Below are 14,415 nucleotides of genomic sequence, written 5' to 3'. Positions count from 1 at the left end.
GATCTATCTTTGATCAAATGTTCGCAAGAATGACGTGACACCATTATTTGCCATACACTAAGGAGAAAAGAGATTTATACGTTAAAAGTTGACTTATGTTTTTTTGTAATTTTCACATTCAATGATGGGACAATAATGAAGAAATCACACAACTCACCAATACTGTGTGAAGTAAATCTTAGCCGTCAATTAAAATGATGGTTCCTGTGATTTTGATTAGTATGCGGGAACACTGTGTTTACGTCATCATGATGCTGCTTATGCGTCATTTTACTTGTGAAACAAGCAGTACAAAAGAGTTGAAAACAAATAAATACGATAATAAATTTTTTTCTTTTTCTTTTCATTTTTAATTAGTTAATATTAAAATATTATTTCAAATTATAAGTTATATTAATATTATTTTTAAGTAGTAATATAGAAGTTTTATGTTAAGGAATTTCAATTAGACGATCACTTTTAAAAATATTTTATATTAGTTCTTAAAAAAATAGTTATGGTGTTAAATAATTAAACAAATAAAAAATAAAAAATTTAATATAACATATCAAGTTATGATTCTGTCTGCCTTAATAAAAACTACGAAATTTTAAGATTACTATTGCATTTTTACTCTAATTATAGAGCATGGTTAAAAAAAATATTAAATCATGAAGCACAAATTTTGAAGTCAGAAAGACACGTCATCAAGCACCGGCCTGAAATAGTAAAAGACGGTCAATCATTTCATACTCAACAGCTCAATGTGCCACGTGTACATTCACTGTCTAGTATTTGGTGGACAGAGAGCGGCGCTTGAGGCCCGGAAAGCGTGTCTCGTCCAACAGCGGTGTAGCTTAGGGTCCCATTTTTAGCCGTTTCAAGGGCCTTGAAAATTTTTAGTTTTTTAAACGAAAGAGAAAATTTTATGAACAAAAAGGGAAATTACCGAGTCAATACGCATGCCTCACGCGTCACAACTATTCAGCATTGGATCCCGTTCAGGATTTTTTTTTTTTTTTTTTTTACTTTTTTAACTTTTTACTGTGCTTTCGACTTTCTTGCTTATATTTATCCGGAGTGGACATGATTCCTTTACAATCAAATAACTAAAAATTTGGGGATGTAAAAAGCAGCTGCTTGAGGCTCAATTAGATAAAAACACATTCGGGCTCATTGGAAGAAATAACGAGTCAAGCTGGAATTTAGCTCGTGCTCAATTACTGCATTAACAAAGTTTAAAAATAAAATATCTCGATGTCTATTATATAATTAGATTTGTGACTCGAACTCTCTGTTATCACCTAACTAAGACTTTTCAGTGGATTATTAGATCAAATTAACAGGTGTTTATTACAAATTATTTATTTTAGTAGTTATTTTATTTTATTCTTAATTTATAAAAAAATTAATTTTAATTATAATATTAATTATTTAGAAATTTGAATTTTTATTAATAATATAATATTCACAATGGTCAATGTTTTGAAATTGATTTTTTTTTTAAAATTCAATCAGAATGTTGATATTTAAAATGGCATAAATATTAAATGTAAAGTATTTAAAAAATTCTAATCTTAATGGGAAAATTATAAAAATATTAATGTTTTTGTTCCATAATTTTTCTCTGGGCTGGCCCAAATATGTAATTGGATCGCTGCGCAAATGGATTTTGAGTTTACCACTTTGGTTCAAATTCAAAATACTGAAATTTGAAATTAAAAGGATAATATACTAGAAAGAAATAAAATAAAACAAATCTGCACATATGAAATAGCAGCAGGTTATTTTCTTTTGCGTTATTTATTCATTTTTACTTTTAATATTAAGCAGCGGAATTTCAGTGAGTAGAGGTCAGCACAAAACAATAGAAAAAAAACCAAAAAATAGAAAATTCAAACGTAGTTTACTTTTTCATTCAATTATTTATTTAATTGGTAATTCAATTTCAAATATATAAAATAAGTTAAATTCATCTAAAAATTAAATCGAATTAAGTGAATCAGACTTGTTCAGTTCGATTTTGTAAATAGTTTGATTTCCGTTCACTTTGAAAAAAATATAATTTGATTTTTAATTTTATTAGTTTAATTCCATCCAAACTCAAATCTACAGATTGCACACTTAATTGTGAGAGTCAAATGTAGATTCAAATCTATCAGAAAAGAAAAAATGTATATCCAAACCTAAATGACCGTTTTTTTTTTTTTTTTTTTCATTTTTTTCTCTTGAATATACAGAAAGTTTGTAAAGACAAAAAATAGTGAGAGTAGAATGTTGATTATAAACACTACCCTGAGAAGCCTGAATTGCATGAGTTTGGCTGCCCTGAGAAGCCTCAGGAGTCTAGATGTGGCGTCTGGGTCTGAACAACAGTAAATGAAAAGCTACTAGAGTATGCACACGTTGTTTCAACTCCAAACGTTCTTCCTCGGTTTCCTCAGGAGAAAGGAACTCTATTTCTGAAATGACCTCTCTAATATAGGACAAGTTGAATTGTACTGTCCCAATAATACTTCTCAAAGGACGATTTGCATGCATTCTACTCTTTAAGACAACTTTGAATGCAACATCAAGATCCATATCACCTAATTTGTTGTCCATTTCATCACCTCAACTCTGCCCACAATTCTGCAATTGCATACTTGACCTCGATCAAACTATCCTCACAAGCATTCAAAATAGTCTTAATAGGCTTAGTACACAATTCAACAAGAAATAAGTTGGCCTTTACTATGCTTCGACGATGTTCCTGAGCTTCCTGTTTAGACAACTTGTACTTTGTGAAATCCAGAATTGGACGGATGGTGATTTGTTGTTGGTTTCCAGTGGATTTGTCCTTAGCAGAAACAGTGATCACCTCATAGTCTAAATCAAATGTCACCTGAATTTGGGGTACACCCCTTGGAGCACCATTCCGTACTCGCCCTGCAGCACCTCAATACGTAGCATCGTCTAGTTATCAGCTGTCGTAGAGAAAACCTTACTCTTTATATTCGGAAGTCTTCATGCGCAAGTCAAGGAGATCATCATCTGGAGGGAGATTGAAGATATGAATACCCAAACCAGTAGTAGAAGTAAAGCTTGCAAGCTAATCCGCTTTAATTTAGCTTCTCTAATTTTTTTTTTTTTTTTCGGAATGAGAATTTTTTATCTACGATTAAATTGTTTAAAGAATAGCCAAATCCCTCGAGGAGTGAGATGAAATGACAGAGATTTCTTCTCCCTTAACCAGAAGTTTCAAATTTGAGCTTTGAGCAAAATGCTTTTTAAACACTCAGAGAAGCTTTGAGCAAAATGCTTTTTAAACACTCAGAGAAGAATCCTTCTACACTTGCCCAACCCAAATCGAATTTAATTGGATCAATGGACCACCCAAATCGAATTTAATTGGATCAATGGACCTTAGATACCGATGATTAAAAGAACAGCCACAACTTTTCTAACAAGTAAACATTTTAAATTTATAATTATTTATTTAGCATTATATCTACTTCGCATACAATTTTTTTTTTTTCCAAAAAATGATGGAAACATATGTTGTTTTTATTTGGAAAGTCAACATTACATGTAAGTTTATCAATTGCCTAATCTATATATAGAGAGACATATTATTATAAACTTAATCATTACTTAATACAAGTAATTCATTTCAGGCATTCATCTAAGGCGGAGGCGGCGCCAGGGGCAGCCCGATCCCGATCTCCGGTGGGAACATGTGCCGCATTTTGCCTTGTTGCGGTGGCGGAGGAGGCTTCATGTTGTTATATCTGCTTCCAAGCTTCCTTGCATTGTTCTCTGCAATATCACGTACAATTCAATGTAAAATTTTACTCTGCTAAAAAGAAATTAAGAATACTAGACCTTATGTATATATATAGTTGAATTTTCTTCTTTCAGAACAAAAAGAAAATACTATATATATATATAAACCAACCTGCATCCACAAAGAGCAGCTGCAATAAGCAAATGACCATGACAAAGAACACTAGAACTGAATGGAAATGGAAGGCCATTATACACGAATTGCTTGCAGTTTGAATTTCTATTGCTGTTTAGCTCTTTTATATCCCAAAAAATTCATTAATTTAATAAATTATGTTCATAAGTTGGGTCAGTCTAATTTAATATATACAATCTTTGGCCAGTAGGAAGAAAGTACTACCTCATCCATCTAATGCTTTACCTAATCTCCTTGAATGGATCTTCCACGACACAAAAGTCAGACAAACACAGCATTTTTTATTTCCGATATCTTAACATTTCATTTTGTATACTATATAGCATTGGAAGCAATTACAACAGTTTGAAAGCCCAGCTCAAAAGTGCATAAGAAGATATTATATTCCGCATTAGATGAAATTATCCTCACATTTTATAAAATTAATTAACTTATTCCGCATTTTTAATAGATATTATATTCTTGAGGTTGGATTCCATCTTAATAAATAATCATTCCTTACAAAATAAGATATTTTTTCCGGTATATCAATATGAGAGTAAAAAGCAAAAGAGAGGAGAGATAAATATTTTAAAATGACAATACTACCCTTAATGAGATGACAAAAAAGAAATATTTTCTTTAAAAGTGAGTACTAAATACTTAATATTCAAATTGATTAATTTAATAAAACATGGAAATAATTATTTTCCCTATTTTAAATTAATTGTTCGATAAATTTAATTCGATTAAAACTCTCACCATAACAGAGCAAGTGCTCAACTACTGTGTGGTTCTGATGTATTCTAAAATTTGAAGACCTTCCTTGCTAATAGAAAACCTGAACCATCCCAAAAGATTTCATAAACCACAATCTTCCACCATACTTTGTCGGAATTCAACGTTTCAGTTGTGCATATCTTGACATGTCTGGTTTAGCACCAGCTAATTAGGAGCAAAGCCTTATAGTTAGGGATTAAGCCAAGGCTTAGTTGTTTGTTTGTTGTTTATATCCACTTCAACCCAATAAGTTTTATTCCATAGATTTATATAAACTATCCTTAAACCCTCATTTACATGTCCAATAATTTCTTCACAACCTACAGATCTATACATACATGAATAGATCCAAGCTTCTTAAATCTCTGAACCCAGTTTTAACAATTTAAGCTAAAAACAAGAAAAGAAAATAAACAAATAAGGCAGATGATACTTACAGAGTTGATGGAATCATAGCTAAAGAAGGACAAGCTAAGGGAAAAGAAGAAAATAGCTGGAAATCAATGGTATGGGAGGTCTTGGGAAAAATCATCTTTGCTAATTAAAAACAAAGCAAGTTTGCCCAGTCCTCCCATACCCATGACTCCCACCAACATTCTCCCTTTCCCTCTCACCCTTTCACTCACTTTCTCTAGTGGATCTGATCTGAAAGCCTGAGAAAGAGAGAAATTGAAGGAAATGGATGGAATAGGTAGAGTAAGCAAGAAGAGACCACAAGTTTTTTCTTCTTCTTCTTCTTACCTATCTACCCATCTCCATGTATTTCCTTTAACCCTCCCTTTCTCTCTTCCAGTTTTTGACGGTCAATGGCACCGGATGGGCTACTGTATAACATGATGATATAAATACGGCTGGATATGATTTGGGTCAAACTCAAGTTTAATCAAATCAATCGGTTCAGATCGGTTTGATTTTAAAATTATTAGGTTTAACTTTCGTTTTTATAGAAAATTTGAATAAAAGTAATTTTCAATTCTTATTTTTTTATATAAAATTGTGAAATTGAATCAAATCAGATAACTTCTATTTTTTTTTACTATAAAAAATCGTTTTTTTATATAAAAATTCAATTTATTTTATTTGTACCGGTTCAATTTGATTTGAATCAGGTTAACTGAATATCAACCCTAAATATATTCTAAATGTGTAAAGCCATCGGTTTGGATTAAAAAAAATTAGCTTGGAAAAAATTCAAATCAAAATTAATTCGGAATTTTGATTGAATTGAACAAAACCACTGAATGGGACAGCTTCAAATCCATTTCAATTGTTTAATCTTTTTTTTTTTTCAGAAATAAAATTGTTGACTTTTAATATAAAACGTATTTAAATAATAACTTGTGTTTGATTGAACAAAGAAAAAAAAATTGACAGAAAATAAATAAAAATAATAATTTTTATGTTTGAGAAAATAAATTTTTTCATGTTCGAATAATTGAGAGGAAAATAAGAAAACAAATTATTTTAAAAAATAAGATTATAAATTCTCCATTTTTTATTGAATAAAAATATTTTTTTCATATTTATTTTCATCCTTTTCGTATTTTCTTCATTCCTTTTCTTTTCAATTCTCGTTCCTTCCCTATTTATCTATAAAGGAGAAGGGTAATTTTCACAAAAAAGTTGGAGTGCTTCGAGCATCTTCTATGCAGTTGTTAATTGTGTTAATTTATTTACTACGTCTCAAAATTTAAAAATTTGAAAGTAAAAAATAAAAATTTTCTCCGGCGCTATTATTTATTTAGTCTGTAAATTTGATATGTCAAAAAATAAAAGAAATATTATCTATTACGCTCTATTAAACAGCGTGACTCGGCTCTTTATTCCTTTTTTACCATTTATTTTTTATTTTTTATTTTTCTTTATGTCTTTTCTTTTATTTATATTTAAAAAAATTTATTTTCCTTTATTTGAATTTAAATTTTTTTTCGCTGAAACTGATTTCTTCTGTATCTGTTAAAAAAATTATTTTTAAAAATCTAACGTCTAAAAATACACGTCCTGCCACGTTGTTATTATCTATAGCGTCTATTTATTAAAACTCAGATCATATTGATATTGTTAGTTTTTGTGAAATTCATTTGAAAATTCTAACTATTTTCATGGAATTTGATATAGATATATTCAATTCCATAGAATTGAATTCTTGAAATTGAAATATACAATTTTCTTCATTCCAAACCAAAAAATATGGATTCCTACAAAATTTTATCGGATTCATTTATTCCCAAACAAGGGGTAAGAGTTTAAGTTAGAACCAGAACATCCAATCTTACAATTCTGGACATAAGCAACAAAGATCAGCTTCCAGTAATTATTCCCCCGCTGAGATTCAGAATTGAAGATTGGTGTTTGAAAAATACCAATAAAATTATGATTTGGCCATGTTAGAAATCAAACCCTAATTAAAACTCCACAAATTATAAATTAAATTCCAATCCATAGCCAGCTTCCTCAAAATTACCCAAACTAATTAAAGAACAGAAAAGAAAAGAGGAGAAAAAAAAAAAAAAAAGAATAAGAACAAGATGAAGAAATAGAAAGCACGCCAGATTGGAATTGCAGATGAACAATAAATTAGAGAAGGAAGGGAAAGGGATAGAGAAGAGAGGAAATCATTGGCATGGGAGGGATTGGCAAGAACAGAAATAAGATTTAGAATATCTTTCTTGCAAATCCTCCCATGTCCAAAAACTTCCTCCATTCCATCTCTTTTCCTCTTCTCTCTCTCTCTCTCTCTCTCTCTCTCTCCCCTTCAATTACTCTGGAGATAAGCCTTGACCTGGGGACCTACGTATATGTTAAGAAAAAGAAACAGCTGTCAGCTTTTGGCACGTGCTTATCAAGCATATAATCCTATTTCAATTTTTATTTATATTTTAAAGATTAATTAGGTATTGACTACACCCTATTAAAAGAAATGTACAATTGCAACAACATTTAAAGTTCATAGTAATTTTATAATTAAAATATTTAATTGTGCCTTATGATTAAAATAAAGTGTAATTACTAATTGCAACAATATGTAAAGTTTTTAAAGTATTTTTATTCCCTAAAATAATAATAAACTCATAATTTTTTCCTAAATACCTCATTAGAAATTATTATTTTTGAAAATAATTATTTTTAACTATTATATTATAAATTTTCAGGAATTAAATTTCGTTTCATTTTTATAATTTTAGTTAATAATTATTTGGAGAGATTAAAATTACTGATATTTTGCTTGGAAAACATTGAATTTTTATTGATTATTTTCAATTTTGAAACAAACTAATTACTAAAATCAACCCATAATTATCTTTATTTTTAATGGCATCCACAAGTATTTATTTGATTTAAATATTTCAATTTCCACAATATAATTTCGTTATTTGAACTAAAATTTGATTATATTAGATTATTCGTGATTTTGCAATAAACTAATTGCTATATCAATCAACAATCACCTTTATTTTTATTCATATATATAATCTATAAGTATTTATTGCTTTTTTTATTTCAATATCCACCAATATATATAATCATTTCAGAGTGAAAAAATATTCTAAACTTTGTATTATGTTGTAATTGCATTCTATTTAAATCATATAGTGCAATTGATTTCTGAGTTTCATTTTAGGTGTATTTATTAAAAAAATAAAAACATTGTGTAATATAAATTGTTATGGGAAAATTTGTAAATTGTTTTTTTAATTGATAGTCAAGTTAAAAACTATTTATGATGTCCCTAAATTATTAATCTATTACTATTTTGGTCATTTTGTACAAAATAGCCTCTTTTCACTGTTAATTGATTGTGAAAAAGTGAAAATTGGCCTATACAAGATTTTAAGGTAAAACTAACTATAAAATCCCTAATTTATGACTTGATTAATCTTTGATCTCTCTATTTTGTTGTTCCTTCCCATAATTATTTTTCCATGAATCAACCTCTTAACCTAACAGAGATAGTTAACTAAAGTCAAATATACCTTATAACTTGGGCTATTTGTTACAACACTTTAAAAAAATATTTTAAATCCAAAGTATTATTTTTGCTATTTCATTTTAATATCAATTAATTTAAATTTTGCAAGTCAAAATTTATCTCAATGAATGAATTTTTTTTAGAGCTTATTTAATAAACTATATAATTTATTGAATGAAAAGATAAAATTGTACATGTAATTATAAAATACACTATTTTTAATTATTCCACGATCAACTTTTAATATCACCTCCAACTTATTTGACTCAATACCTACGAGTTGTGGCTCAATTGGCAAGGCAGGCTGGACATGTGAGAAAAACTCTTGGGTTCGATGCCCACTAAACGCACTTGCACGGAGGAGCGAAGAGCCCCGAGCCGGATTTAGCCGGTTCCTGATAATAGGATCCGGATACTAATAGTTTAAAAAAAAAATTAACTCAATAACATAGTGAATTCAAATTCAACATTCAAAACTTAGCCCTAACAAATGACCACTTAGTCAAAATTTTATTCGGGAACTTATTACCCATGGCAATGGAAATTGATCTGAGTGGAAAAGATTTATATTCCTTAAACAAGAGATTAATTTGATAAATAAATGAAAAATATAAATTTACCTTTAAGTAAATTAAAAATCAATTTTATTGGTTAAAAAATATTAATCAATTTAATTTCATGGGTCATCCATTTTAACTATTGGACTGGTTAAAATTTTGGAAAAATAAAACATCATTTTAACTGGATTAACTTCAAATATACCAATAATTTCATTAATCTACCATGAGTACCTAGAACAATAAAACTATTAAAGAACTGTTTTTCTTCCCACAAAAATTATCTTGCAGGGCATAGATAAAAGCCAAAAAAAAAAAAAAAACAAAATGTAAATACAGAAACAGATATAATGAATAATACAGTAAAACGATATAGAAACATCATTAAAATCAGAAATATGATGAAAATTTCCAAAGTTGTCACTACAGAAGAAGAGTACGACAAGCAGTGAGAATGAGAGCAGCAATAAATGATAACTACATAAAAAAAAAAAAAAAAAAAAATCTTTGCTTGCTTTGGCAGATCGAAAAACATTATTACAGTGAGTTTCTTTCTTCTTTTTGGTTGCTTGGCTTCAAATTACCAAACTTTACTCCATATCTATGTGATATATATAATAAAAGAAATTAAAGTGGAACGCCAAACAATACAAAAGATCTAATAATCTGTCTAAGGCCCTTTTTCCAATCTCCACCTTCTGTTCCAATTTTTTTTTTCTTTAAGTCATCATATTTTCTAATCATTTCTTAGATTATATATTATATATGTCCACCATTCGCATATATTTATATTTTACTAGATTAAAGTGTATCATTCATCACTATTTACCGTTCTCACGAGGAAAATTATAAACATTTCTTTACATTAGCCCCATTATTTTTACCTCTCGAGCTTGATTGATCTTGACTTGATGTCTCCCATAAACCTTTCCTGCTCAGTAAGGACATGGCGGAAGTGGCAGCGGTGGCCATAAGGACAGATATCACCAGCAAGGACCATTCTGCAAACCTCAGTCTTGTAGCGAGGGTGGCGGATTACTGGGCGGAGCTCTTCAAGGCCATGAGCAAATTGGCAATGATCACCGTATGGGCAAGTACCAGTCTCCTGCCATTTGTTGCACAATTCAGTCTTGAACATTCCTTGGTTGTACACTTCAAGCTCAAGAGGCTCCTCTTCCTTCTTCCCTCCACGCACATAAACCTTCTGCTGCATTTAACATCATCCTCAAATTAAAAGACGGCCAAGAAATTAAGAACAGCGTGCAATTGTAGCAAGTTCCATTTAAGCATAAATAATGCGTCACATCCGAACAAATAGTAGATATTTCCTTGCCAAGTCTACAAAGTGATAGAAGCTTTTACTCAAATACTAGGAGTGCTTTAACACTTTTCTCATTAAAAATAGCAAATGATGAAAGATAAATGATCTACACTTGGTTTGCACTAATATATCATATATGTACACTACTAGGCATTCTTATTTGTCTAAATTGCACAACACATCCCACATTGATTACATCATTAATGGTTTCTAGTCCCATGATCTGTACATAACACAGCTTAGAACATACAAAGAGACAACTCGGATATTCAATAAGATAAAAAAAAAAACAGAGAGAGGAGACAATCTCGTATAATTTCTACTTAGGTTCTATAGTGCTGTGATATAAAGATGTATAGCTCTCAATCTCTATCGCTTCTCACCATGGTTATTTCACCGTTGCTCATCTGGACCTTCCAAATTCCTGGGCCACTTCAGCCAATTTGATCATGAATTCCATTCTTCACTAAGGATTTACAGAGCCAAACAGGCCCAATGTCTAACAATGATTAATTTCCTCCATTTAATTGCAGAATCGTACAGTAAATTAAAAATTAAAAATTAAAACTTAAAAAAAATGGAAAAGGAAAGTATTAAAATGGACAAAACCAAGAGCAGTCAGTCAGTCAGCCTCAATTGCTCCATCGAGAGAGCAAGCACTCGTGCAACTCACAAGTGCTATCATAATAGACTGGTAATTGAACCCCATCAAGTCAGTTTTGTAACAAACCGTACTGTGATGTTCTTAACACTACTAGCCACGTGTTTAGACATACCAAAACCTTCTACACCAGATTCTATCAATATTTTTACTCTAAATTCTCAAACAAAGTGTTCCAAAAAAAAAAAAAAAAGAAAAGAAAAAAAAAAAACTCAAACTCAAACGAGTTAGAAATAAAATTGAGAAAATAAAGAACATGGGACAAAAATAATAAAAAAAAACAAGAAAAAGTAAAGAAATTACTGTTGCATTGAGCGGACTTTCGGTTTTAGGCCGAGTCACCCCCCGAGTCTTAGTCGCACCAGCCTGAATCGTCTTCAAGTAGCCATTAGACCTCACAGAAATACTCTTAGGCAACGTTGTTCTCTCCGACGTGTCCGCAGGCTGCACCTCCATAACGCTCGTAGGACTCTCGTCTTCGCGCAGTTCTTCTCCTTCATCACCGCCTGTGAATCGCAAATTGCGAAAATCATTGAAGACCTCTAATGGAGTCGTGTTGTAGTCAGAGGGAAGGCAGTGTTCCTGAACCGAAGCTTGGATGAGTAAACTCAGGTGGTTGTTGAGCTCGCTGTTCACAGATCGGAGAGCAGTGTTCTCCAGGCGCAGGGATTCCACTTCTCTGGCCGCCTCGCGGAGGCGCGTTAGGCAAAGTGCGATGCGATTAATCAGGTCCTGATGTTGCATCACAAAGCGAGAATCCATTGATGGAGTTATAGATTGAGAAGCTTTGGGAAGGAAGATGGAGGTGAAATCGACGTCGTTTGGGCTGTAGTATTCAGATTTGGTACTGACGACGAACTCATCGTTACCGGTGGAGGAGAAGTCGCTTTCCATTTCTGCTGATACTTGACTATGCTTTTCTTTCGGAAAATGAACCAAAATAAAGTAAAAAACATAACGAATTATTTTCCTATCAAGAACACTCCATAAAAGATAAAATCCATAAATGAAACCTTCTAAATTACAATTACAGATAACAAAAAGATAACCGCCATAGATCTAAAGTTTGAAAACAGAGATTTCATATAGATTAAATAAAGCAGAAAGGAATCATAAAGTCATACTTAAATTATAACAATGTAATTTGCAAAACAAGTTTGATTAATTAGTATAGAAAGAAATTAGATTAAACAGAACAAAAATTAAAAACAAACAAAGAAACATGATCTTTGGATAATTTTACTTGCAGATATATACGAGTTCTTCACTGAAACAAGCATCGAATTGAAAAGTTACTTATGATCATCATAATAGAAAAATTCACGAGAACACACACACACACACACACATACACACATAAAATAGCAGAACTTGATATGTTACATCGAACTGTGATTAAACAAGTAAAAAATCATCGGCGAAGATTACACAATGAAAAATCGAAAAGGAAGATACCTGAACCGGTAAAGAACAGAGAAGAAAGCTTCTCTCTGAAACTTCAGCTCAGAGAGAGTAAGGCGGTTTTATGGGGGGGCAGAAAATGAGAGAAAAGGAGGGATTTATAGAGAGAGAAAATTGGAGGGAAAGAGAAGAAGCATGTTTGGTGGCAGGGGACATTGAGAAACGAAAAAAAAATCTACTGGTATTTAATAACTGTTTCAAAAACTAAAAACAAACATTTCTAACAGAATTTCCAGTTCTTAGTCCTCCTTTTTTACTATTATGCCCTTCAGACTAGCAACTTCTTTCATTCTCTTAAGGGCATTGCAGTTATTTCAACTGAAGTAAGTTCACTTGTGCAGCATTGTAAGATCTTTTTGGGCCCTACCCTACCTGTTAGAGTAATCTGGGACGTCGATTCTGATCAGAAACCATCGGTACAGTATTATCATATTTTGTAATATGGGCGATTTTTATAAGTTTTTACTAGTCAATGAATATTTACCGGAGAGAACGGGAGAGATAGAGAGTCAGTGTCTCCTCACGTTGTTTGGGTGTAAAATTCGTTCATAGTCATGCATCAATACAGTTAGGTAGCAACAGAACGTGGAATCTTTTATATTTAACATACCTCGGATTTGGAGGATATTTACAAAATTGCACTCTAGATGAGTTTTTTCCTTCTCCTCCTCATTTTTATAAATCAAGATAGAAAAAAAAATGAAATATATATATATATATATATATATATATGGTCAGTTGGATATAATTCATTAATGCATCATATTTTCTAAGAACTCCTTTGATATAAATCAATTTTAAGAAATTTTAAAAATATATTTATAAATTCACATTTGATTTGTCCATATAAATGAAAATTCCTTTGAAATTTCAAATTTTTAGTTGTATATAATTTATTATTATTTAAATTGAGTCCTATTTATCAATAATAGATCAATAAATATCAATTTATATTTACATTTCAAATTTAGAGTTGCGATTATTTGAAGAATTTTATTTAAATACCAATCTCGTTTTGAGCATAGAGATACGCGTGTGTAAAAGAGTTACATTAGAAATAAATTTTATATTTCATGTAAATTAAAGTGTAAGATTTATATGTAAATAATATATTATCTTAAATAAAATTTATTTTTAAATGAAATAAATTTCAAGTTTTCAAACATTTGATATGTAAATGAAGGATCAGCCGGCAATGGCATGGAAAAAATGAGTGGGCCATATTGGCAAAATAGTAAAATAAACAGTTTTAATGGGTTGTTTAGTTTAGCTAGTTTAGTTAATGAGTGCTAAATGATAGCTCATTTGGGGAAATTAAAAAAATATTAGCAGCTAGTTATTAAAAATTCTATACTTGATAACTAATTTAGATTTATGTTATATTTATACTATATTAATTATATAAAAATAATATTAATAAAATTATTTTTTCAAGCTAAGACTTTATATGCTCACTATATTATGATTATTTAAAAATAATAACTAATAGTTAAACATCAATGTAATTCTTTTTTTTTTTGTTAATATTCTACATTTATATAACACATTAAAGTAGAAAATAATTAATATATTCATTTTTTAAAAATGAAATATTATATATATAATTATTTTACATTTCAATAATAATTGTTATTATATTTTATAAAACAACTAACATTCATGAGATGTATAATTATTAACCATTACCTCTTAGCTACTACCCATCAATTATCATGACTAAGGAAATGTTTCTTTTACTTTAATTTT

General features: G+C 30.2%; 1 protein-coding gene and 1 long non-coding RNA gene across 4 annotated transcripts; both read right to left on the bottom strand.

The window, feature by feature from the left end:
* Positions 1 to 3,504: 3,504 nt before the first annotated feature.
* LOC110009816 (uncharacterized) lies at positions 3,505 to 5,683 on the bottom strand. Its single transcript, XR_002284694.3, has 2 exons — positions 5,137 to 5,683; positions 3,505 to 3,777 (listed from the first exon to the last, which is right to left on the bottom strand). It is a non-coding gene; the product is annotated as an uncharacterized LOC110009816 (long non-coding RNA).
* A 3,716-nt stretch (positions 5,684 to 9,399) lies between these two features.
* LOC105636917 (Zinc finger C-x8-C-x5-C-x3-H type family protein) lies at positions 9,400 to 12,843 on the bottom strand. 3 transcript variants are annotated; one of them, XM_020680376.3, is made up of 3 exons: positions 12,664 to 12,843; positions 11,512 to 12,128; positions 9,400 to 10,433 (listed from the first exon to the last, which is right to left on the bottom strand). In XM_020680376.3, exons 2-3 carry the CDS (start codon positions 12,100 to 12,102, stop codon positions 10,107 to 10,109), a joined length of 918 nt encoding a protein of 305 aa, XP_020536035.1. In that variant the 5' UTR covers positions 12,103 to 12,128; positions 12,664 to 12,843; the 3' UTR covers positions 9,400 to 10,106. The 3 variants fall into 3 exon arrangements, with proteins under 3 accessions (XP_020536035.1, XP_012075708.1, XP_020536036.1); XM_012220318.4 differs by having other exon boundaries at positions 11,512 to 12,123; XM_020680377.3 differs by having other exon boundaries at positions 9,400 to 10,430; positions 12,664 to 12,842.
* Positions 12,844 to 14,415: the final 1,572 nt, after the last annotated feature.

Source organism: Jatropha curcas, chromosome 10, assembly GCF_041381405.1.
Source record: "Jatropha curcas cultivar XTBG-Jc1 chromosome 10, XTBG_Jcur_1.0, whole genome shotgun sequence".
Classification (NCBI taxonomy): domain Eukaryota; kingdom Viridiplantae; phylum Streptophyta; class Magnoliopsida; order Malpighiales; family Euphorbiaceae; genus Jatropha; species Jatropha curcas.
The sequence above is the reverse complement of the archived record's forward strand: the minus strand, read 5'-3'. Positions and strand labels throughout refer to the sequence as shown.